Genomic DNA, 23,464 nt, shown 5'->3' with positions numbered 1-23,464 from the left:
TAATGTTTTACTTTGAACAAACTACTTTGTTAATGCGTTACTTTTTATAAACACCGAGTCTAAAAGCATTTAAATATTTAGGTGTTTGAAAACCAAGTTCAAAACTAACGATACTGTTTAAAAAAATTAGGTCCAACGCTTCGACATTGCTCAATAGAATTAAATGTTGGGAGTTTATATCTTAGTTTTTGTAAGTAGGCTATTGTTTTAGGTATAGTTTAATCTAAATAAATGGTAGGCAAAAAATGGGTTTATAGACACCTAATTTACAGGACAGGGTATTTCTAGCAAAAAATATAGTTAATTCTAATTAATGGTACGCAAAATGGGTTTACAGAAACCTAATTTATAGATCTGGCTATCTCGTAATGTCTAAGGACTGCTAAAAATATTTATTTCTAGCAAAAAATATAGTTTATTCTAAACAAATGATACCCACAAATGGGTGCGGGCTCGGGGAGGGGGGTGTGGGTCCCGCATCTCTGATCGGCTTAGACTTACGGGGTAATTAGAGAGAAAGAGACAAGGGGACGTCAATTAAGATAGAGCGATGGAGTGGGGGGGGAATGCTATGCTGATTAGTGACGCTCAAAAACAGCCCCATTTTTTTTTTAAATAGACCAAAAATTAGGACCAATGGGAATACCCCCCTCCTCAAGACATCGCTCTTTACACAACTTTTTTTAGAATTTAAAAACAAAGCTTATTATTATTAAAAATATTGAATAAAACTTTTTATTGGATTTTCTGAAGCTTAGTTTAATGTTTTACTTTGAACAAACTACTTTGTTAATGCGTTACTTTTTATAAACACCGAGTCTAAAGGCATTTAAATGTTTAGGTGTTTGAAAACCAAGTTCAAAACTAACGATTCTGTTTAAAAAATTAGGTCCAACGCTTCGACATTGCTCAATAGAATTAAATGTTGGGAGTTTATATCTTAGTTTTTGTAAGTAGGCTATTGTTTTGCGTATAGTTTAATCTAAATAATTGGTAGGCAAAAAATGGGTTTATAGACACTTAATTTACAGGACAGGGTATTTCTAGCAAAAAATATAGTTAATTCTAATTAATGGTACGCAAAATAGGTTTACAGATACCTAATTTACAGATCTGGCTATCTCGTAATGTCTAAGGACTGCTAAAAATATTTATTTCTATCAAAAAATATAGTTTATTCTAAACAAATGATACCCACAAATGGGTGCGGGCTCGGGGGGTGTGGGTCCCACATCTCTGATCGGCCTAGACTTACGGGGTAATTAGAGAGAGAGAGACAAGGGGACCTCAATTAAGATAGAGCGATGGAGAGGGGGGAATGCTATGCTGATTAGTGACGCTCAAAAACAGCCCCATTTTTTTTTTAAATAGACCAAAAATTAGGACCAATGGGAATACCCCCCCTCCTCAAGACATCGCTCTTTACACAACTTTTTTTAGAATTTAAAAACAAAGCTTATTATTGTTAAAAATATTGAATAAAACTTTTTATTTAATTATCTGAAGCTTAGTTTAATGTTTTACTTTGAACAAACTACTTTGTTAATGTATTACTTTTTATAAACACCGAGTCTAAAGGCATTTTAATGTTTAGGTGTTTGAAAACCAAGTTCAAAACTAACGATACTGTTTAAAAAATTAGGTCCAACGCTTCGACATTGCCCAATAGAATTAAATGTTGGGAGTTTATATTTTAGTTTTTGTAAGTAGGCTATTGTTTTGCGTATAGTTTAATCTAAATAATTAGTAGGCAAAAAATGGGTTTATAGACACTTAATTTACAGGACAGGGTATTTCTAGCAAAAAATATAGTTAATTCTAATTAATGGTACGCAAAATGAGTTTACAGATACCTAATTTGCAGATCTGGCTATCTCGTAATGTCTAAAGACTGCTAAAATATTTATTTCTAGCAAAAAATATAAGTTTATTCTAAACCAATGATACCCACAAATGGGTGCGGGCTCGGGGTGTGGGTCCCGCATCTCTGATCGGCTTAGACAGACGGGGTAATTAGAGAGAGAGAGACAAGGGGACCTCAATTAAGATAGAGCGATGGAGAGGGGGGATGCTATGCTGATTAGTGACGCTCAAGAACAGCCCCATTTAAAAAAAAATAGACCAAAAATTGGGACCAGTGGGAATACCCCCCTCCTCAAGACATCGCTCTTTACACAACTTTTTTTAGAATTTAAAAACAAAGCTTATTATTATTAAAAATATTGAATAAAACTTTTTATTTGATTATCTGAAGCTTAGTTTAATGTTTTACTTTGAACAAACTACTTTGTTAATGCATTACTTTTTATAAACACCGAGTCTAAAGGCATTTAATTATTTAGGTGTTTGAAAACCAAGTTCAAAACTAACGATACTGTTTAAAAAAATTAGGTCCAACGCTTCGACATTGCTCAATAGAATTAAATGTTGGGAGTTTATATCTTAGTTTTTGTAAGTAGGCTATTGTTTTGCGTATAGTTTAATCTAAATAAATGGTAGACAAAAAATGAGTTTATAGACACTTAATTTTCAGGACAGGGTATTTCTAGCAAAAAATATAGTTAATTCTAATTAATGGTACGCAAAATGGGGTTTACAGATACCTAATTTACAGATCTGGATATTCCAAAATCGTCTAGTTTTTGTAAGAAAATTATAGAAAATATATTTATCTGGTTCAAATATGTGAAATCCATAGGGGAAATATAAATTAAAATTTAAACGTACATTAGCCATTGAAGGACCGGTGAGTTCATTTGGAGCATTCATTACTTTTTATATATATATATATATATATATATATATATATATATATATCTATATTTCAATATGCACTAAATAATATGCGGTAATAACGGCATATTTCCTTTCCTTAATCAAATTAATAAATGCTGCCCTATAGGATCATGGAAAACAAGTTCATTTTATGTCTTATTTTCATTTGCATAAGACCCCCAATGTCATAAGCCATTCTATGACTTGTTTTTCAGAAATAGAGTTATTTCTATGTGAACAAAGTAACTTCATATATATGAAAGTTCTTGTCATAATGTGAATATTTTTCCAAAATCGTCTGATCAATTTTTAGATGGATTTTTTTTTTCTTCAACATAGTTGAAAGGCTCAATAACTATGTCTTTAGAGATTAAATGGACCCTTCAGCCCCTGGGGGAAGGTTTTTAAGTTATGAAATTTATACATAAAGCCGGTAAAAGTTGGGATTGAAAAAGATTTGTACTCCAACTCGAAACACAACAGTCGAGAGAGGGTTCATTCTAATTGAAAAAAGATTCTAGTGACCCTTTTAAGTAACAAAAAATAATTGGAGGACAACTAGGCCCCCCTCCCGCATCACCTTTTTCCAAAATTGTCTAATGGGAGCCGCGAAGCCGAAGGCCGGCCACGGGCGGGACCCACACCCCCGGGCCCACAGACTGAAGGCCCACCTCAGGTGAGACCCCCCACCCCCGGGGCCGCAGGCTGGAGGCAGGCTGCAAGCGGGGCCCCCCACCCCCAGGGCCACGGGGCCGAAAGCCGGCCACGGGTGGGACCCCCACCACCAAGGTTAGGTTAGGTTACCTAACATTACTAGGGTTAGGTTACGTTAGGTTACCTGTCATTTCTAGGTTAACTTACACTAGGTTAAGTGGCGCACCACTTAACCTAGTGTAAGTTAACCTAGAAATGACAGGTAACCTAACCTAACCTAACCAAACCCTAGTAATGTTAGGTAGCCTAACCTAACCAAACCTTGGTGGTGGGGGTCCCACCCGTGGCCGGCTTTCGGCCCCGTGGTCCCGGGGGGTGGGGGGCCCCGCCCGCAGCCGGCCTTCAGCCTGCGGCCCCGATGGGTGGGGGGTCCCACCTGCGGTGGGCCTTCAGTCTGCGGCCCCGGGGGGGTGGGGGGTCCCACCTGCGGTGGGCCTTCAGTCTGTGGGCCCGGGGGTGTGGGTCCCGCCCGCGGCCGGCCTTCGGCTCCGCGGCTCCCATTAGACGATTTTGGAAAAAGGTGATGCGGGAGGGGGGCCTAGTTGTCCTCCAATTATTTTTTGTTACTTAAAAGGGTCACTAGAATCTTTTTTCCATTAGAATGAACCCTCTCTCGACGGTTGTGTTTCGAGTTGGAGTACAAATCTTTTTCAATCCCAACTTTTACCGGCTTTATGTATAAAATTTATAACTTAAAAACCTTCCCCCAGGGGCTGAAGGGTCCATTTTATCTCTAAAGACATAGTTATTGAGCCTTTCAACTATGTTGAAGAAAAAAAAATCCATCTAAAAATTGATTAGACGATTTTGGAAAAATATTCACATTATGACAAGAACTTTCATATATATGAAGTTACTTTGTTCACGTAGAAATAACTTTATTTCTGAAAAACAAGTCATAGAATGGCTTATGTCATTGGAGGTCTTATGCAAATGCAAAGAAGACATAAAATGAACTTGTTTTCCATGATCCTATAGGTCAGCATTTATTAATTTGATTAAGGAAAGGAAATATGCCGTTATTACCGCATATTATTTAGTGTTAGATGGCTTTAACTTCAGTGCATATTGAAATATAGATATATATATATATATATATATATATATATATATATATATATATATATATATATATATATATATATATATATATATATATATATATATATATATATATATATATATATATATATATAAAGTAATGAATACTCCTGAAGTCGCCGGTCCTTCAATGGATAATGTACGTTTAAATTTTAATTTATATTTCCCCTATGGATTTTACATATTTGAACCAGAGAAATATATTTTCTATAATTTTCTTACAAAAACTAGACGATTTTGGAATAGCCAGATCTGTAAATTAGGTATCTATAAACCCCATTTTGCGTATCATTAATTAGAATTAACTATATTTTTTACTATAAATATCCTGTCCTGTAAATTAAGTGTCTATAAACTCATTTTTTGTCTATCATCTATTTAGATTAAACTATACGCAAAACAATAGCCTACTTACAAAAACTAAGATATAAACTCCCAACATTTAATTCTATTGAGCAATGTCGAAGCGTTGGACCTAATTTTTTTAAACAGTATCGTTAGTTTTGAACTTGGTTTTCAAACACCTAAATATTTAAATGCCTTTAGACTCGGTGTTTATAAAAAGTAATGCATTAACAAAGTAGTTTGTTCAAAGTAAAACATTAAACTAAGCTTCAGATAATCAAGTAAAAAGTTTTATTCAATATTTTTAATAATAATAAGCTTTGTTTTTAAATTCTAAAAAAAGTTGTGTAAAGAGCGATGTCTTGAGGAGGGGGGTATTCCCACTGGTCCTAATTTTTGGTCTATTTTTTTTTTAATGGGGCTGTTTTTGAGCGTCACTAATCAGCATAGCATCCCCCCCCTCTCCATCGCTCTATCTTAATTGAGGTCCCCTTGTCTCTGTCTCTCTAATTACCCCGTTAGTCTAAGCCGATCAGAGATGCGGGACCCACACCCCCGAGCCCGCACCCATTTGTGGGTATCATTGGTTTAGGATAAACTTATATTTTTTGCTAGAAATAAATATTTTTAGCAGTCCTTAGACATTACGAGATAGCCAGATCTGCAAATTAGGTATCTGTAAACTCATTTTGCGTACCATTAATTAGAATTAACTATATTTTTTGCTAGAAATACCCTGTCCTGTAAATTAAGTGTCAATAAACCCATTTTTTGCCTACCAATTATTTAGATTAAACTATACGCAAAACAATAGCCTACTTACAAAAACTAAGATATAAACTCCCAACATTTAATTCTATTAAGCAATGTCGAAGCGTTGGACCTAATTTTTTAAACAGTATCGTTAGTTTTGAACTTGGTTTTCGAACTCCTAAACATTAAAATGCCTTTAGACTCGGTGTTTATAAAAGGTAACGCATTAACAAAGTAGTTTGTTCAAAGTAAAACATTAAACTAAGCTTCAGATAATCAAATAAAAAGTTTTATTCAATATTTTTAATAACAATAAGCTTTGTTTTAAATTCTAAAAAAGTTGTGTACAGAGCGATATCTTGAGGAGGGGGGTATTCCCATTGGTCCCAATTTTTGGTCTATTTTAAAAAAAAATGGGGCTGTTTTTGAGCGTCACTAATCAGCATAGCATTCCCCCCTCTCCATCGCTCTATCTTAATTGAGGTCCCCTTGTCTCTCTCTCTCTAATTACCCCGTAAGTCTAAGCCGATCAGAGATGCGGGACCCACACCCCCCGAGCCCGCACCCATTTGTGGGTATCATTTGTTTAGAATAAACTATATTTTTTGCTAGAAATAAATATTTTTAGCAGTCCTTAGACATTACGAGATAGCCAGATCTGTAAATTAGGTATCTGTAAACCTATTTTGCGTACCATTAATTAGAATTAACTATATTTTTTGCTAGAAATACCCTCTCCTGTAAATTAAGTGTCTATAAACCCATTTTTTGCCTACCAATTATTTAGATTAAACTATACGCAAAACAATAGCCTACTTACAAAAACTAAGATATAAACTCCCAACATTTAATTCTATTGAGCAATGTCGAAGCGTTGGACCTAATTTTTTAAACAGTATCGTTAGTTTTGAACTTGGTTTTCAAACACCTAAACATTTAAATGCCTTTAGACTCGGTGTTTATAAAAAGTAACGCATTAACAAAGTAGTTTGTTCAAAGTAAAACATTAAACTAAGCTTCAAATAATCAAATAAAAAGTTTTATTCAATATTTTTAATAATAATAAGCTTTGTTTTTAAATTCTAAAAAATGTTGTGTAAAGAGCGATGTCTTGAGGAGGGGGTATTCCCATTGGTCCTAAGTTTTGTCTATATAAAAAAAAATGGGACTGTTTTTGAGCGTCACTAATCAGCATAGCATTCCCCCCTCTCCATCGCTCTATCTTAATTGAGGTCCCCTTGTCTCTCTCTCTAATTACCCCGTAAGTCTAAGCCGATCAGAGATGCGGGACCCCCCCCCCCCCCTGAACCCCCACCCATTTGTGGGTATCATTTATTTAGAATAAACTATATTTTTTGCTAGAAATAAATATTTTTAGCAGTCCTTAGACATTACGAGATAGCCAGATCTGTAAATTAGGTATCTGTAAACCCATTTTGCGTACCATTAATTAGAATTAACTATATTTTTTGCTAGAAATACCCTGTCCTGAAAATTAAGTGTCTATAAACTCATTTTTGTCTACCATTTATTTAGATTAAACTATACGCAAAACAATAGCCTACGTACAAAAACTAAGATATAAACTCCCAACATTAAATTCTATTAAGCAATGTCGAAGCGTTGGAGCTAATTTTTTAAAACAGTATCGTTAGTTTTGAACTTGGTTTTCAAACACCTAAATAATTAAATGCCTTTAGACTCGGTGTTTATAAAAATTAACGCATTAACAAAGTAGTTTGTTCAAAGTAAAACATTAAACTAAGCTTCAGATAATCAAATAAAAAGTTTTATTCAATATTTTTAATAATAATAAGCTTTGTTTTTAAATTCTAAAAAAAGTTGTGTAAAGAGCGATGTCTTGAGGAGGGGGTGACCCTTTTCTTATACGTAATAATTTCTGTTCGTTTATAAACTTTGATGTTGCTTCTTACTTTCAGTTGAATTTTTTTTAATTTAATTTCTTATCGTTTTAAATAATACCGTGTAATCCGGTTCTCTCTCCATGAACAATTCCGGTACTTGTATATTATACACACACATCGCAACTGTAGCATGACAATTTTTTTTTCGTGATTATAATTTAAAACTGCACATAAACTCTTGATTTTTTGTCGTGTTACTTAGGTAATACAGGAACATCTGGTTTTCTTTCCTAATTTTGAATTTTTTCACAAATTTAGCCCTAGCTAGTTAAAACTGTGCATAAATTCATGATTTTTTTTATTTAGTCTAGCAGCTCTTTACTTTTAGTTGAAAATGCCCTCTTGTGGAAAAAAAAGTTTTTGTCACTAACAAGTTTATCACTACACATAAGTTAACAGAAAATTTAAGTTTGAACAATTATTCGTTATTATTTCTGCTCATCTTTGATTTAGTCTAGCAGCTCTTTATTTTTATTTGAAAAATGCCCTCTTGTGGAAAAAAAGTTTTTGTCACTAACAAGTTTATCATTAGATTTAAGTTTAGAGAAAATTTAAGTTTGACCAATTATTCGTTATTATTTCTGCACATCTTTGATTTAGTCTAGTAGCTCTTCACTTTTAGTTGAAAAATGTCCTCAATGATCCATCGTTAACAAATTTAGCCCTAGCTAGTTAAAACTGTGTATAAATTCATGATTTTTTTTATTTAGTCTAGAAGCTCTTTACTTTTAGTTGAAAAATGTCCTCTTGTGAAAAAAAAGTTTTTGTTACTCTAACAAGTTTATCAATAGACAAAAGTTTACAGAAAATTTAAGTTTGAACAATTATTTGTTATTATTTCTGCATATCTTTGATTTAGTCTAGTAGCTCTTTACTTTTAGTTGAAAAATGTCCTCAATGATCCATCGTTAACAAATTTAGCCCTACCAAGTTAAAACTGTGTATAAATTCATGATTTTTTTTATTTAGTCTAGCAGCTCTTTGCTTTTAGTTGAGAAATGTCCTCTTGTGGAAAAAAAGTTTTTGTCACTAACAAGTTTATCACTATACATAAGTTTAAAGAAAATTTAAGTTTGAACAATTGTTCGTTATTATTTCTGTTCGTTTTTGATTTAGTGTAGTAGCTCTTTACTTTTAGTTAAAAATGTCCTCTTGTGGAAAAAAGTTTTTGTTACTCTAGCAAGTTTATAACTAGACATAAGTTTACAGAAAATTTAAGTTTGAACAATTATTCATTATTATTTCTACTAATCTTTGATTTAGTCTAGTAGCTCTTTACTTTTAGTTGAAAAATGCCCTCTTGTGGAAAAAAAAGTGTTTGTCACTCTAACAAGTTTATCACTATACATAAGTTTACAGAAAATTTAAGTTTTAACAATTATTCGTTATTATTTCTGCTCATCTTTGATTTAGTTTAGTAGCTCTTTACTTTTATTTGAAAAATGACCTCGTATGGAAAAAAAGTTTTTGTCACTAACAAATTTATCATTAGACATATATTTACAAAAAATTTAAATTTGAACAATTATTCGTTATTATTGCTCCTCGTCTTTGATTTAGTCTAGTAGCTTTTTACTTTTAGTTGAAAAATGTCCTCTTGTGGATTCGTTAGCTCTAACCTAACCTAACCAGAAAAGAAAGGGAACATTTTCGATTTCGAAACAATTTTATTGAATAATTACAACAACAACAATAATACTAAGCATGTACAATTAGCAATAGAGTTTATTTTCTTCGATATGTTTCACCAATGCACTTAAAGTACATTGAAGTCTATTCACATATGCTATATCAACTTTTGCAGCGAAACATAATTGATCTTCCATTTTAAATTTGCTCAAGGATATCACATATCTTGCATATACTTCATCCCATTCCAGACAAAGTCGTGATCCTCTCGTGATTTCCACCGCAATGTTTGGTGCTCTTGTATTATTGCCATCAACTCCACTATCAACTTCTAATAGGGTAAACATTCCACTCGTCATCATCATCAACATACAAATATATATCGAAATGAGTAAAGTCGAACTGTTCTTCTTCACACTCCTTTGAATTCTATTCACAGACTAATAGAAACTATAGCAAAAATCCTTTCCTCATATTCTCTGCGATCATCCGCCGCTAATATGTAACCAGCCCTCTGATTGGTCTAGAAGGAGATGTATCCTGGCACTTCTTTTAGACCTCCAAGTACAAATCTCGAGTCTCTGATTGGCTGAGAAGGAAACACGTGATCCTGTTTCCTATTCCTGGATCTTAACATTCGCCCCGAGCGTGCACTTGGCCAAACAACAACAACAAAACAAGATCTTGAAAGAAGTGTCATTGACCCTGTCCCCGTTAGACTCAATAATCCAGAAAACATCGATCAAAGTGAGAAAAATCCTGTTTTTTCATTTTCACTGACAAAAACCATAAAAAATCCATAAATTGTTGTACTCGTCGCTGTTTTTTTTCATTCTCACTGACAAAACCATAAAACAGACATAAATTTCTGTTGACATCCATGAAAAACAACAAATAAATTGACTAACACTCATAACCGTCCAAGAAACATCCATAAAAGTGAGAAAATTCCTGTTTTTTCAAGTGAGAAAAATCCTGGTTTTTTATTCTCAGTGAGAAAACCATCTCCCTAGGGACTCTATGCCTATATTTGGTGCCCCATCAGCATTAAACTAAATTGTAGATGGCAGCACCGGGTGAGGGATGGGAGTAGCACCCCCCTTTCTACTAATGGCTGGTTCATTTTGCAGGGCAGAAACCAGATGGAAAAAAGTTAAACGCCAATCATTATATTTGAATTTTGTTTTATTATTGTTTACAATTGTTCTATTTCTCTTTATTTTTATGTTTGTCATCACTTATATATTTTGTAAAATATTTATATGTTTTGAAAAGCCATTGGCTTCCCACGTTGTTAATAGATAAATAAAAATTCACCAGTCAATACTAGTAACTATGACACTATATTAAAGTACTGGCATCCCAATTACATACCAGACATCTACCTGTAACTTTCTTTGTGGGCAAAATATTCGCAAAAAAAAAGAGAAAAAGGGAAGGTCATAAATTAAACGGCTCTCTAAGAACCAAAGTTAGACCCCCCACATCTGTTCCTCTGATCTCATTAGAGATCAGGGCAAAAAACTTTAAAAGTTTACTTGTTTTAGAAGTCTAATCTGTGTAAGCAATAAAACAGAATTTTCCCCCTTTTGATATTTATTTTTTTATTTTCTTATCTTGAAATGAAAAAACTTTTGGCAACTTTTTTTCACCAAAACAAAAGCCCCGACTGATTCTTTTCGAAGTTGGAATCGGCTTTCTTCTTAAGAGGAGCAGGAGCTTTTTATGAGTCTCTTGAGGGGTTAGGATCACCTAACACAATAAAAGAACTCTACTACACAAGATTAGACTTGGAAAATTGCATCCATAATTTTCAAAACTACATTCTATATGTCCTTTCAATTTTCTTTTATACGTGTTCTACCGTTGAGACTAAAGCGATAGTAATAAATTGGCTGGGGCAAAGCAAAAATGCCACTATCAAGCTAAAAAAAAGAAATCGCCAAAGAGATAATATCTAAAATGCTAATTAAAGGTTTTTGGAACCTTACAAACACAAATAGCAGTGAAGCCTGTCGGACTAGAGGCAAAAAAGGAGAAAAGACGCCTCGCATATTGTTTCGGGAGCATCGTGAAAAATTGTTCCTCCTCCCTACACAAAATTCGAAGACTCCTTGTTCCATTCCTAAGCAAAACGGCCCTCCGATGTTCCAAGTTGATCCCCCAGCTGTAAGACACAAACAGGGTAGACTTACCAGCACTGTTGGTTTTTTTTTCAAAAAATACAAATTTTATCAAAAAGTCTTTATAATTTTAAAAATACCTTGTGTCGGGCCCAAAATGACGATTTCAAAATCAGAAGGTCTGAGCCAGCAATATCGATGTTTGGTTTTACAGCTTTGTTCCATCGAATCATAAAGAGCGCAATAGCTGCCTAAGAAAAGAAAGAAGTGGGCACAATATATTATTATAATTTTTTATAGTTTTTTTTTTCACCAAGGCACTTCGTATGACAGGAGTTGTCGTACAAAATTCGGAAGGGGCTCATTCGATTGGAAATTGAAGATTCTAGAGTCTTTTTTAAGTCAAAAGTGATTGGAGGGCAACCAGCCCACTTCCCACGCACCCTTCATCTCGAATTGACATCCGATCAAAATATTGAGATCGCCATATTGTTCAGCATAGGTGAAAGGTCCAATAACAATGTCTCTGGGGATGACAACCCGCGGATAGCCTTTGGGGAAAGGGCTGTAGGTTATACAATTCGCCTATTGTTTACATATATTGTTTGTTATCGGGAAAGGGGGGGGGGCATGTTGGACCTTCTGTGTCAAAAAAGGCCAAGGGCATTCAGATAAAGCTCTTAGGGAATGTTAAGGGGAGCGCTGAACTAAATCAAAACACACTATCTGCATGCCGATTGTCAAAAGAGCGTATCTCAGGAGTGACTTATAGCATTAACTTGGAACTTTCAGGGAATGGTAAGGGTTTAATCAATTGACCAAAGGGCAAATGTGTGAACGCAACTACTACTACTACTACTACTACTACTGCTACTACTACTACTACTATTGTTCCTATTATTTCCTACTACTATTCCTACCACCACCACCACTACTACTACTGCCACTACAGCAACTATTTCTATTTCAACTGCTACAAAGGCTGAGGACATTAAGGTGAAAATTTCAGAAAATTCTGACCGTGAGGTTGAACTAAACCAAAATACACCATGTACATACCAATTGTCAAAAGGGGACATTTATTCAGAGACTGACTGTTCTAGTGCCCTTTAAAGGGTTGAAAGTGATTATAGGGCAGCCATCCCCACTTCCAAGCCTTTTTTGGCCCCCGGGCACCCCCACATTCCTCTATGGTATAAGTAAAAATTTTCAGATAGCCGTATTTTTCAAAGCAGTTTATAAGTCTAATATGTACGTTCTCGGGGCCAATACAATCCCAGGACCCCACGGGAAATGACCCTATATTCTATAAATTACCCAATAGGTTTTAGTCGAAAAGACTGACCTGTTTGGTGTTGGTTGTTCGATCAGTTCGAAACTCTTATGCATCGTTCTTTAAGCCGATATTTCCCAGAGTTTCCCAAAGGTATACTCGTGAAATAACATGCATACCATAGTATTCAAAAGCCGTTATGTGCACCTGACTTTTCAAAATATCTTATCCCCAATCTCTCAGAAATGGCTTAAAGGATCAAGTCGTCTGAGGGTGATTTATGAGTTGAGGTAACCGTTAGCGTAAAGAGCAAATTATTGCTCGACAACCTCCATCATATGCAAGGTAATTCATCTAACTGATTTTTGTATCTCATTACTTTTCAATTAAAACCAGGCGAACAAGCCTTCCGTCTTGTCAGAAATGGCGACGCTAGAAATATTTTTTAGTTACTGTCATACCCTCTTGGAACAATCTCTCTTAGGCAATAGTCCAGACACAAATCCTTAACTCATCCAAAGCAGAACCTGACATATATTGAAAGAATACTTGGAGGAAGCAGAAATGAGGTGTTACTTATCCTAACGAAACCAGAACAGCAGCAATATATCTAAATGTTGCATGTTTCAATTTTAATTATAGGAACAACATCTGTTCTAGTCATTTCTGCAAAATTTGTTATTACGGGGTAATGTTATATCAGTTCTTTTAATCGAATGGTAGTTTCTGGCCAACAGCTGTCCATGAAAGTGACCAACAGCTAAATGATGTTACCTACTCAGCATATCAGCAAGGTAACAGATATCAATTACAAAGTCATTGGGTATTCTCTTTTAATGTAGTCGTAATATATTTTTTTGATACTAAAAAGGGGGTAGGAATCTTGGAAGCTTCAATAAGCCTCAAATCCAGGCTTAGGTACACGTTTAACTGACCGTGTATAAACATGAAGCGGTACGATAAATATGGTCTGATCCTGCTTACTAGGACTACAGTGAAAGAAACGTTAAGATGCCTGGATCATCTTTTACGGACGAGGGATGGAAGATTGCCAAAGATTGTTCTTTTTGACCATCCATTCTGGGCCTAAAGAAAATCAGGTCGTTCCTGAGTGGATTATTTGAAAAAAAAACTACGTTTTCTAAAGAGTTAAAGAGGCTGAGTTACAAGGTCGAACCTTAAAACGTACAGGGATTAGGAGGCACAGTTGGGGGGCTGCCGCCCCCAAACCCCCGCTTTCGCAGCCTTTAAATAAAAAAAAGTTCTTTAAACTGAAAGTAAGGAGCGACATTAAATCTTAAAACGAACAGAAATTATTCCGTATATGAAAGGGGCTGTGCCCTCCTCAACGCCTCGCTCTTTACGCTAAAGTTTTTATTGTTTAAAAAAAAGAGTTGTGAGAAACTCAAACTTTAGCGTAAAGAGCGAGGCGTTGAGGAGGGCACAGCCCCTTTCGTAATTTTTTTCAAATAATTTAAAAAAGAAACTGAGTTTCTTTTTTAAAGTTTAAATTCAGTATATAAAAAATTTGCTCTGGCGGTGAATCGAACCCAGATTTTCCGCCTGACAGTCTGGAGTATCAACCGCTGGACTAAAGAGACACAATTGTAATTGTTTTTTAGTAAATGGAATCTATTTTCGACGCAAGCAAATTCCCACAAAACTTGATATTTGGTTTTTGGAAAACAGGGAAGGAGTGATCTGATTGAGCTGAAATTTCGAGGATAAGCTCCCAAGCACCAGAAAAGCTTATCCTCTAAATTTCAGCCCGATCAGACAACGTTAAAGGGGGGTTGTGGTGGGAAAAATTAACATGGGCTATTATAGGAAAACGAGGTTTTTCGTAAATGCAAATTCGGGGCATAATTTTTGCGGTCTGAAAATATCAAAAGGCCCTAACAGGTCGAATTCTGCTTCGAATGAGTCCTCATTCACCCGGATCAGTTGCCAACTGTGGTCTGTAGGCGTGGATAAGAAAAAAAAAAGAAATGACTTTTAAGTGACTATATTTGATTTTTTGAAAACAGGGAAGAAGTGATCGGACTGAGCTGAAATTTCAAAGATAGGCTCCCGGGCCCTAGGAAAGATTAGCACTTAAATTTAGCCCCATTCTGACAATGATAAAGGGGGTCTGTGGTGGCAGGGTCGAAACTTCCGGCCCAGTTTACCCCATGAAGATAAAGTCGGAAGAGGATGATCTTTTGCAAGGTTCTTAGTTTGAGCTTGGGCTACAAAATGCGATTACCGCCGTCTCTCTGCGACCTCTAGGACCTGAAATCGCTTAACATTGTGGTGGGTCGCCTCTTTATAGAGGCACAAGTGTGCCTCCTTGATAAGAAGAAATTAGAAGAATTTAAACAGAATTCGGATTTCATGGGAGGAGTAAAGGCTGAAACTTGAGCACACCAGAGTGTAGGAGGAGTGTGGGCAGCTGAGTTAGCGTTATACTGTTTGATGCTAGTGAGTTAAAGGAGTGGGAACAGGTAAATAAGATTTTCTCTATTCGATAAAAGATTTTATTATTATGAATGTTTGTTGACAAATTAATACTATGCATTGGAAAAAAGAATATGCTTACAAATAAATAACAAAGGACTTATTTAGATAAAAAAGACTTACTTGTTTTGGCAAATTTTTCAAGGGCTATGATTGAAAATAAAATAATGTTAGGGCTGTTCCGGTCATCCTAAAAAGAGAAGAAAATCATTTAGTATATGGGCGTATAGTTGTCAGAGAATAGTTTAAACACTTTTTGGTACGCACATATTATTTGCTCTTAACCATGAGGACAAAACATCGCCAAAATCCTTGAAACGCCTTTGCCGTCAACAATATTTTGGACTAAATAAAAATAAAATAAAATAGAAATTAAAATTAAAATAAAATAGATAAATAGATAATATAGATAATAGATAAAATAGGATAATAAGATAAAAAAAATAGATAGGATTAAAATAAAAACAGAAACGGAAACATCCACTTTCACGTGAATTTTTTCTTATTTGAACATATTTATTAACTAAATTTTCCCAAAGGGGAAGCTATTTTTGCTTCGGTCGTGTGTTGATAATAGCATCCCATTTTCATTAGCAAAAAACGGTTTTCCATAACCAGACAAAAGAAGTTGCAAGATTCCCATGGGATCTATAATTTCATGTGAATGTTTCTTCGCAACAAAAATCTTGGTTTAGCTAGATAAAGTCCATTTAGAAGCGGTAATAAAAAAGTATCACGGTTAACGAAATTAAGATTGATGCACCACTTATATAGGCTACACTAAATGCACTGGATTCACTAATCTACTCTGATTTCTAGTAACTTTTCCGATCAGTAGGAGACAGATTTCCAAAATACAAGAAGTTTCGTCTTTATGCCTAACATCATATCTCTTTTTTTGCGGTGAGGGTTCAAGAACTATCCTTGTTGTGAAGGTTTTCAACAACCAGCGCATGCAGAAAACTTGTGGGAACGCAACTTTTTTTTTCTTCACGAAAGTGGTAGGCTATTGTTGAGATTCTCCCTACGCATTTTTGGTTCACCCTCCTTGCCCGTAAAACACTTTTACAATGAAGTTTTTACCCCAGAATAATATTGACGATGCGTTGAGGGTTGAAAAACGCTCCTTGCTATGAAGATGGTTATTTTCGATAAGAAGCACACACAGCGAATGTTCTGGGAAAGCAAGGACTTTTTTCACGGTTTCTTCCCCTTCCTCCGCATTTTTCTTTCGCGCTCTTTACCGGTAGGCTACAATAATATCACGCAACACGCTTGACAACGGAAGTGTTACTCATTAAATTAAAAAAACCGGTTTTTTTTACTGAAAGTAAGGAGTGACATTAAAACTTAAAACGGACAGAAATTATTTCGTATATGAAAGGGGCTGTCCCCTCCTCAACGCCTCGCTCTTTACGCTAAAGTTTGGCTCTTTCTCACAACTCTATTTTTTGAAAACAATAAAAAAAATGAGCGTAAAGATTGACAGCCCCTTTCATATATAGAATAATTTCTGTTCGTTTTAAGTTTTAATGTCGCTCCTTACTTTTAGTTAAAAAAACTAATTTCTGACATTTTTGAATTAATGGAGCTTTTATTTTGGCTCACTGCACTTGAATAATTATTATAAAATTTACATTCTAATTTTCCTTTTTTTTTGGCTAATTGGCTTTCTCGAAATTCTTTTCAGACGTAGCTTACGAATTAACTTACGTAACGAATTTCAATATTCGTATGTTTTTATTACGTATATTAGGGAGTTCACTCCCAAGTCAATACCTTACTCTTTACGCTAAAGTTCGAATTCTGTTCGAATCACAAACCCCTGAATCACAAAGACTGGTTAATTAGAATAGATAGCTCTTTTGAAAGTACTAAAAAACTTTAGCGCAAAGACCGAGGTACTGACTAGGGGGCGAAACCTCCCATATACGTAATAATTTCTGTTCGTTTTTTAATGGTGCTCCTCATTTTCAGTTGAAAAAAACTTGTTTTTTTATTTAATTTATGATCTTTTTTTTAATAATGCTGGGAAATCTGGCGCCCTCTTCATGGAAATGTCCCTTCCCCCAAGGAAATATCCTCCATGGAAAGATCCACCCCCGTAACCCTTACTCCGACCCCGATCCCCACTAGAAAAAATGCCTCCTGAAAACCCCTGTATACTTCCAAATAATCAATACAATATGTAAACAATGGGCAAAGTTTATAACTTGCAGCCCTTCCCCCGGGAACAGAGGGGTATTAAATCATTCTCAAAGACATATTAAGTTGATTTTTGACTATACTGAACAAAATGGCTATCTGAAAATTGTGATTGGGTGGCTTCGGGAAAAAAATGAGCGTGGGAGGGGGCCAAGTTGTCCTCCAGTTTTTTTGTCACTTAAAAAGGGCACTAGAACTTTCAATTTCCGTTCAAATGAGCCCTCTAACGATATTCTAGGACTACTGGATCAATACGATCACCCTGGAAAAAAAAACAAAAAAAAAACACGCATCCGTGATCTCTCTTCTGGCAAAAAATACAAAATTCCACATTTTTGCGTATAGAAACTTGAAACCTCTATAGGAGGGTTTTCTGATAAGCTGAATACGGTGATTTAGTATTCGTTGGGGTTGTATCACTTTTAGGACGTTTTCCCCCTTTTTCGAAAATAAGGCAAATTATCTCAGGCACGTAACTTTTGATCGGCAAGACTAAACTTGATGAAACTTAAATATTTGAAATCAACATAAAAATATGATTTTTCTGACGTATCTTTTGGTATCAAAATTCCGTTTTTGAGAGTCTCGGTTCCTATTGAGCCGGGTCGCTCCTTACTTACAGTTCGTTACCCCGAACTGTTTGAAAGGAAAGTATAAGAGCCTAACTATTGATATCATTCGGTCAAAGAATCAGCTTTGTATGGGTATCTTAAATATGTATAAGCTTATTAGTAATTAGTGTAGTTATTAGAACACAAGAAAGTTCGCATAATTATAGAAAACACAAGAAAAACAAGGGGCGATTTCGGAAAAAAATATGCCGTCAACTTTTGCTTGCATTGCAAGAGTATCCATGAGCTGATGTATGAAGCCACAATGTTCAGAAACGTTTACCTGAACGGAATGCTATATTTCTGTATTTTCCTTCTAAACGGATACGTTTTTTTGTGTTTTATTATCATTTTTTTCCAGGAGTGATGGAATTTATTTAGTTGTCACTTTGAAAAAATTAAATTTTTTACAGTTATGAAGTTTAAAGGTGTCAAATATACTGGCTTTTGGTATCCAAAATTAAATTAAAAATATTGAATTAAAAATTTTTATTTGATTCTGTTAATCTCAATTTTTATGTTTTACTTTGAACAAACTACTTTGACAATGCGTTACTTTTTTTTTTATAAGCAATTGAGTCTAAAGGCATCAAATATTTTGGTGTTTGATAACCAAGTTCAATACTGTCGATATTGTTAAAAAATATCCGTCCAACGCTTGGGCTTTGCTCAACAAAACTTAATGCTGGGAGTTTGTATCTTATTTTTTGTAAGTAGGCTATTGCTTTCTGTATTTTTTGTAACTACTTACTTTTTTTCATTTTTAAACAGTTTTATTTTAATTGACATCTACTGCCTTTAGAAAATTGTTTGCCTCTAATCTTCATTAAATAAAGAAAATCAAACAAGTTTTTTTATCAATACTAGTGACCTACATTATCGTGCATTTGGATTGCTCGCTTCCCAACAGATGCAAATATCCTAGTATTGGGCCCAAATGCTTGACCCAACGATTCGGCTTGTTTAGCCCCAGGTTGCATAAATTTCACTTGAGTTTTATTTTTTTAATTTCTGTAGGGGGAAGGAGTTTTGGTACTTGTGTATTATGGGCAACTCACTCAAGTTTACGCTGTGTAAAACTCAAGAACAAAACCGGTTTCTTCGTTATTTTTTTTTTTCAGCTTAACACGAGACAAGACAAAGAAAAGTGACAGAATATACGGGAAATATGTAATTTGGGCTATATATGTGCATATAAGGGGGGGGGTAAAGTAGTTGGATACTACTTTACCCAGGAGGGGGACGGAGGAGGGGGTTACGTGGGAGGACCTTTCTTTGGGGGAAAGGACATTTCTATGAAGGGGGCGCCGGATTTCCCAGTATTATTTAAAAACGATCAGAAATTAAATAAAAAAAATAAGTTTTTTCAATTGAAAGTAAGGAGTAACATTAAAACTTAAAACGAGCAGAAATTTTTACGTAGCCTATATGAGGGCGTTCATCCCCTAGTCAATACCTCGCTCTTTACACTTTTTTTTTTTTACTTTCAAAAGAGCTATCTAGTCTAATTAAACAGGCTTTGTGATTCAGGGATTTGTGATTCGAACAAAATTAGAACTTTAGCGTAATATTTGAACCCATAATACACAAGTAACAAAACTCCTTCCCCCTACAGAAATTAGAAAAATAAAACTCAAATAAAATTCTCAAATTTGGAAAGCCTTCTTTACCACGAGGGGGGGGGGGTATTTTCCGGGGGGTAGAGTATTTGGACAGTTTGAAGCCAGAAAACAATTCTTTCTAGGTATATGTTGCTAAACTCAGCTGCGCTTATGTTGCGCTTATGCTGCTAAAATCAGCTAAAAGAGGAGAGTAGTATCTTAGGTGCTGATCCGAAACTTACATGGAAACTTACACCTGAGATAATAGGCACCACGAAACTTACATGAAAATATACATTGGAATTGCGCAAGAAAAACCCATGCCTGAGACATTAATATAATGCATGTTATGAAACTAAAGTCGAGGTTTTTTTAAACTTGGCAAGGTATAATGTGGTCAAACATGTTTTGAGAGTGTGGTTGTAATAATATAATTTAAGCAGACAGGTTTTTCTGTTATTGTTGTCAATTGCACAATGAATGTACGTCATGAGTTCAAGTGCACATTCTTAAAAAACTGGTATGTTATAAAGTAGTCAAACATGTTTTGGGGGCATGCACAAAATTATGTAACTCAACATCCGTTTTTTATTCATCCTTGAAATCCTGTATAAAATGTTCAGGCATTAGAATTTATTTTTTATTATATTTTAACAGATCAAGCATAGCACACAGGATTTTATTAACTTTGGTACAATGGATATTTCTATTTTCAATATGAGTACACTTACACTTCATTGTGAGTACACTTCACGAAAAAAAATATCGTTTTACTAATAAATTCAAATTTCAGGGGGACTTAGCCCCCCTCCCCTCCAACAATAAAAACCCTTAAAATATGATGTGTATAGTCGTTAGAAAACGCTAAGTATGCTTTTTTCTATTATATAAAACAAAAAAACCTCTCCTCCATTGCTGTGTTACGACCATAATTCCTTACTTTTTAGTTATTTCGTTCAAAATGTGGCTTTTCCCAATTGTGTGTGTGTTTAAGATATTCCGTCTTTTTCTGATCTACCTAAAGACATCTGTGTCTTATCTTGTTAGCGAGAGTGACAATTTCCAAAACAACCTTTTATATGTTCATTATCTGGAATTATTATTACCACATGCCAACGCATAGTGCCAATAATTTCCTTTAAAAAATAGATTCTTGTTGTGGTCAATTAGGCGAGAATGAAGCCTTTGAAATGTGATATGTGAGTGATGTTTGAACAATGTCATCAGTTTAAAATAGGGTCTAGCGTTACCGTACACTAAACTCGGAATTGACTTTATAAGGCAAATTATTTTATGGAAAGATGGTTTTTGAAATCCCCCTTCCCCCCAAACTCAAAAATTTACAAAATTTTACTTTAGAAGCTTTTTTAAATATTTTTAAAGCGATAAGACATAGTCTTCTACAAATATCAGAATCGGCTTTATAGGCCAAGGTATTTTATGGCAAGATTTTTTTGAAATCCCCCTTCCCCCCAAACTCAAAATTTTCCAAAATTTTACTTTAGAATCCTTTTTAAATATTTCTAAGGCGGTAAGACATAGACTCCTGCAAATATCAGACTAGGCTTTATAGGCCAATATATTTTATGGCAAGATGTTTTTGAAATCCCCCTTCCCCTCAAACTCAAAATTTTATTTTAGAAGCCTTTTTAATTGTTTCTAAAGTCCTAATAGATACAGAGTGCTAGAAATATCAGAATTGACTTTATAGGTCAAATTATATTATGGGGAGATGTTTTTGAAATCCTCCTTCCCCCCAAACTCAAAATTTTATTTTAGAAGCCTTTTTAATCATTTCTAAAGTCCTAATAGATATAGAGTGCTAGAAATATCAGAATTGACTTTATAGGTCGAATTATATTATGGGGAGATGTTTTTGAAACCCCCCTTCCCCCCAAACTCAAATTTCATTTTAGAAGCCTTTTTAATTATTTATAAAGTGCTGATAGATATAGAGTGCTAGAAATATCAGAATTTACTTTATAGGTCAAATTATATTATGGGGAGATGTTTTTGAAATCCCCCTTCCCCCAAACTAAAAATTTTCCAAAATTTTACTTTAAAAGCTTTTCTTTTTAAATATTTCTAAAGTGCTAATAGTTATAGCACTACAAACATCAGAATAAACTTTAGAGGACAATTTATCTGTAAAAGGTAGGTTTTTTTCCTTACTAAACTTTTCTTCCTTTTAAAGGCGGAGGACGCTTCCTACAAACACCCCCCCCGCCGAAAAAAGACCAAGATGGGGTGATACCACATCGATGCAAGCTGCTAGACTAGCCATCATCAGATATGCTAGCTCTATTACAAGTTCTCTGGATCAGCCGGGACCCTCTCATTCCAGCTCTGTACAGAACACTATGCCACCTGGTAGAAAATTCAAAAGGAAATGGATGCTTTCTCATAATGCATCGGTCTTGTCTGCTCAAGATCGAGAGGAGGTCACCCTTCATGCTTTGCCAGGGACTTCAGATGTACAAGTGCAGTCTGAATTTGTAAGTGTATATATTTTTCCTCTAACTTATACATGATTACTTACTTACAAATGCTAGGAGGAACTGGGTTTTGTTGGATGGTATGGAAAAATGGTATGTGTTAAATATTCGGGAAACATACGAGTAGAAAAATCCTTCACTACAGATAAGGCTATTGTGTTTTTTTCTGAACTTTCTGAGGGAGGAGGGCGGGGGTAACTATTTAGTTTAAAAAATTAGTTTATGAGTAGAAAAATCCTTCACTACAGATAAGGCTATTGTGTTTTTCTGAAATTTCTGAGGGAGGAGGGCGGGCGTAACTATTTAGTTTAAAAAAGTAGATGATGAGTAGAAAAATACTTCACTACAGATAAGGCTATTGTGTTTTTCTGAACTTTCTGAGGGAGGAGGACGGGGGTAACTATTTAGTTTAAAAAATTAGTTTATGAGTAGAAAAATCCTTCCCGACCGATAAGGCATTTGTTTTTTTTCTGAACTTTCTGAGGGAGGAGGGCTGGGGTAACTGTTTAGTTTAAGAAATTAGTTTATGAGTAGAAAAATGCTCCACTAAAGATAAGGCTATTGTGTTTTACTGAACTTTCTGGGGGAGGATGGCGGGGGTAAATATTTAGTTTAAGAAATTAGTTTATGAGTAGAAAAATGCTTCACTACAGATAATGCTATTGTTTTTTTTTATGAACTTTCTGAGGGCGGAGGGCGGGGGTAAATATTTAGTTTAAAAAATTAGTTTATGAGTAGAAAAATCCTTCACTACAGATAAGGCTATTGTGTTTTTCTGAACTTTCTGAGGGAGGAGGGCGGGGGTAACTATTCAGGTTAAAAAATTAGTTTATGAGTAGAAAAATCCTTCACTACAGATAAGGCTATTGTTTTTTTCTGAACTTTCTGAGGGAGGAGGGCGGGGGTAACTATTTAGTTAAAAAAATTAGTTTATGAGTAGAAAAATCCTTCACTAGAGATAAGGCTATTGTGTTTTTTTTTCAGAACTTTCTGAGGGAGGAGGGCAGGGGTAACTATTTAGTTTACAAAATTAGTTTATGAGTAGAAAAATGCTTCACTACAGATAAGGCTTTTGTTTTTTTCTGAACTTTCTGAGGGAGGAGGGCGGGGGTAACTATTTAGTTTAAGAAATTAGTTTATGAGTAGAAAAATGCTTCTCTACAGATACGGTTTTTGTGTTTTTCTGAACTTTCTAGGGCGGAGGGAGGGCGGGGGTAACTATTTAGTTTAAAAATTAGTTTATGAGTTGAAAAATCCTTCACTACAGATAAGGCTATTGTGTTTTTTTCTGAACTTTCTGAGGGAGGAGGGCGGGAGTAACTATTTAGTTTAAATAATTCTAGGAGGAATTGAGTTTTATGGGGGGGCTGGTGTGGAAAAATGGTACATGTTAAATATTCGGGAAACATACGAGTAAA

At 34.9% G+C, this 23,464-nt stretch overlaps 1 protein-coding gene across 1 annotated transcript in view; it reads right to left on the bottom strand.

Annotated features, from left to right (window-relative positions):
- LOC148949264 (RING finger and SPRY domain-containing protein 1-like) overlaps positions 1 to 23,464 on the bottom strand; it is a 314,716-nt gene that overhangs the window by 182,913 nt on the left and 108,339 nt on the right. Inside the window, exon 5 of the mRNA XM_089092665.1 lies at positions 15,258 to 15,324. Within this exon, the coding sequence (XP_088948791.1) occupies positions 15,258 to 15,324 (67 nt within the window). The remainder of the gene's footprint in view (positions 1 to 15,257; positions 15,325 to 23,464) is intronic.

This window comes from Artemia sp. Qi Xiang Cuo, chromosome 8, assembly GCF_049724085.1.
Source record: "Artemia sp. Qi Xiang Cuo chromosome 8, ASM4972408v1, whole genome shotgun sequence".
Classification (NCBI taxonomy): Eukaryota; Metazoa; Arthropoda; class Branchiopoda; order Anostraca; family Artemiidae; genus Artemia; species Artemia sp. Qi Xiang Cuo.
The sequence above is the reverse complement of the archived record's forward strand: the minus strand, read 5'-3'. Positions and strand labels throughout refer to the sequence as shown.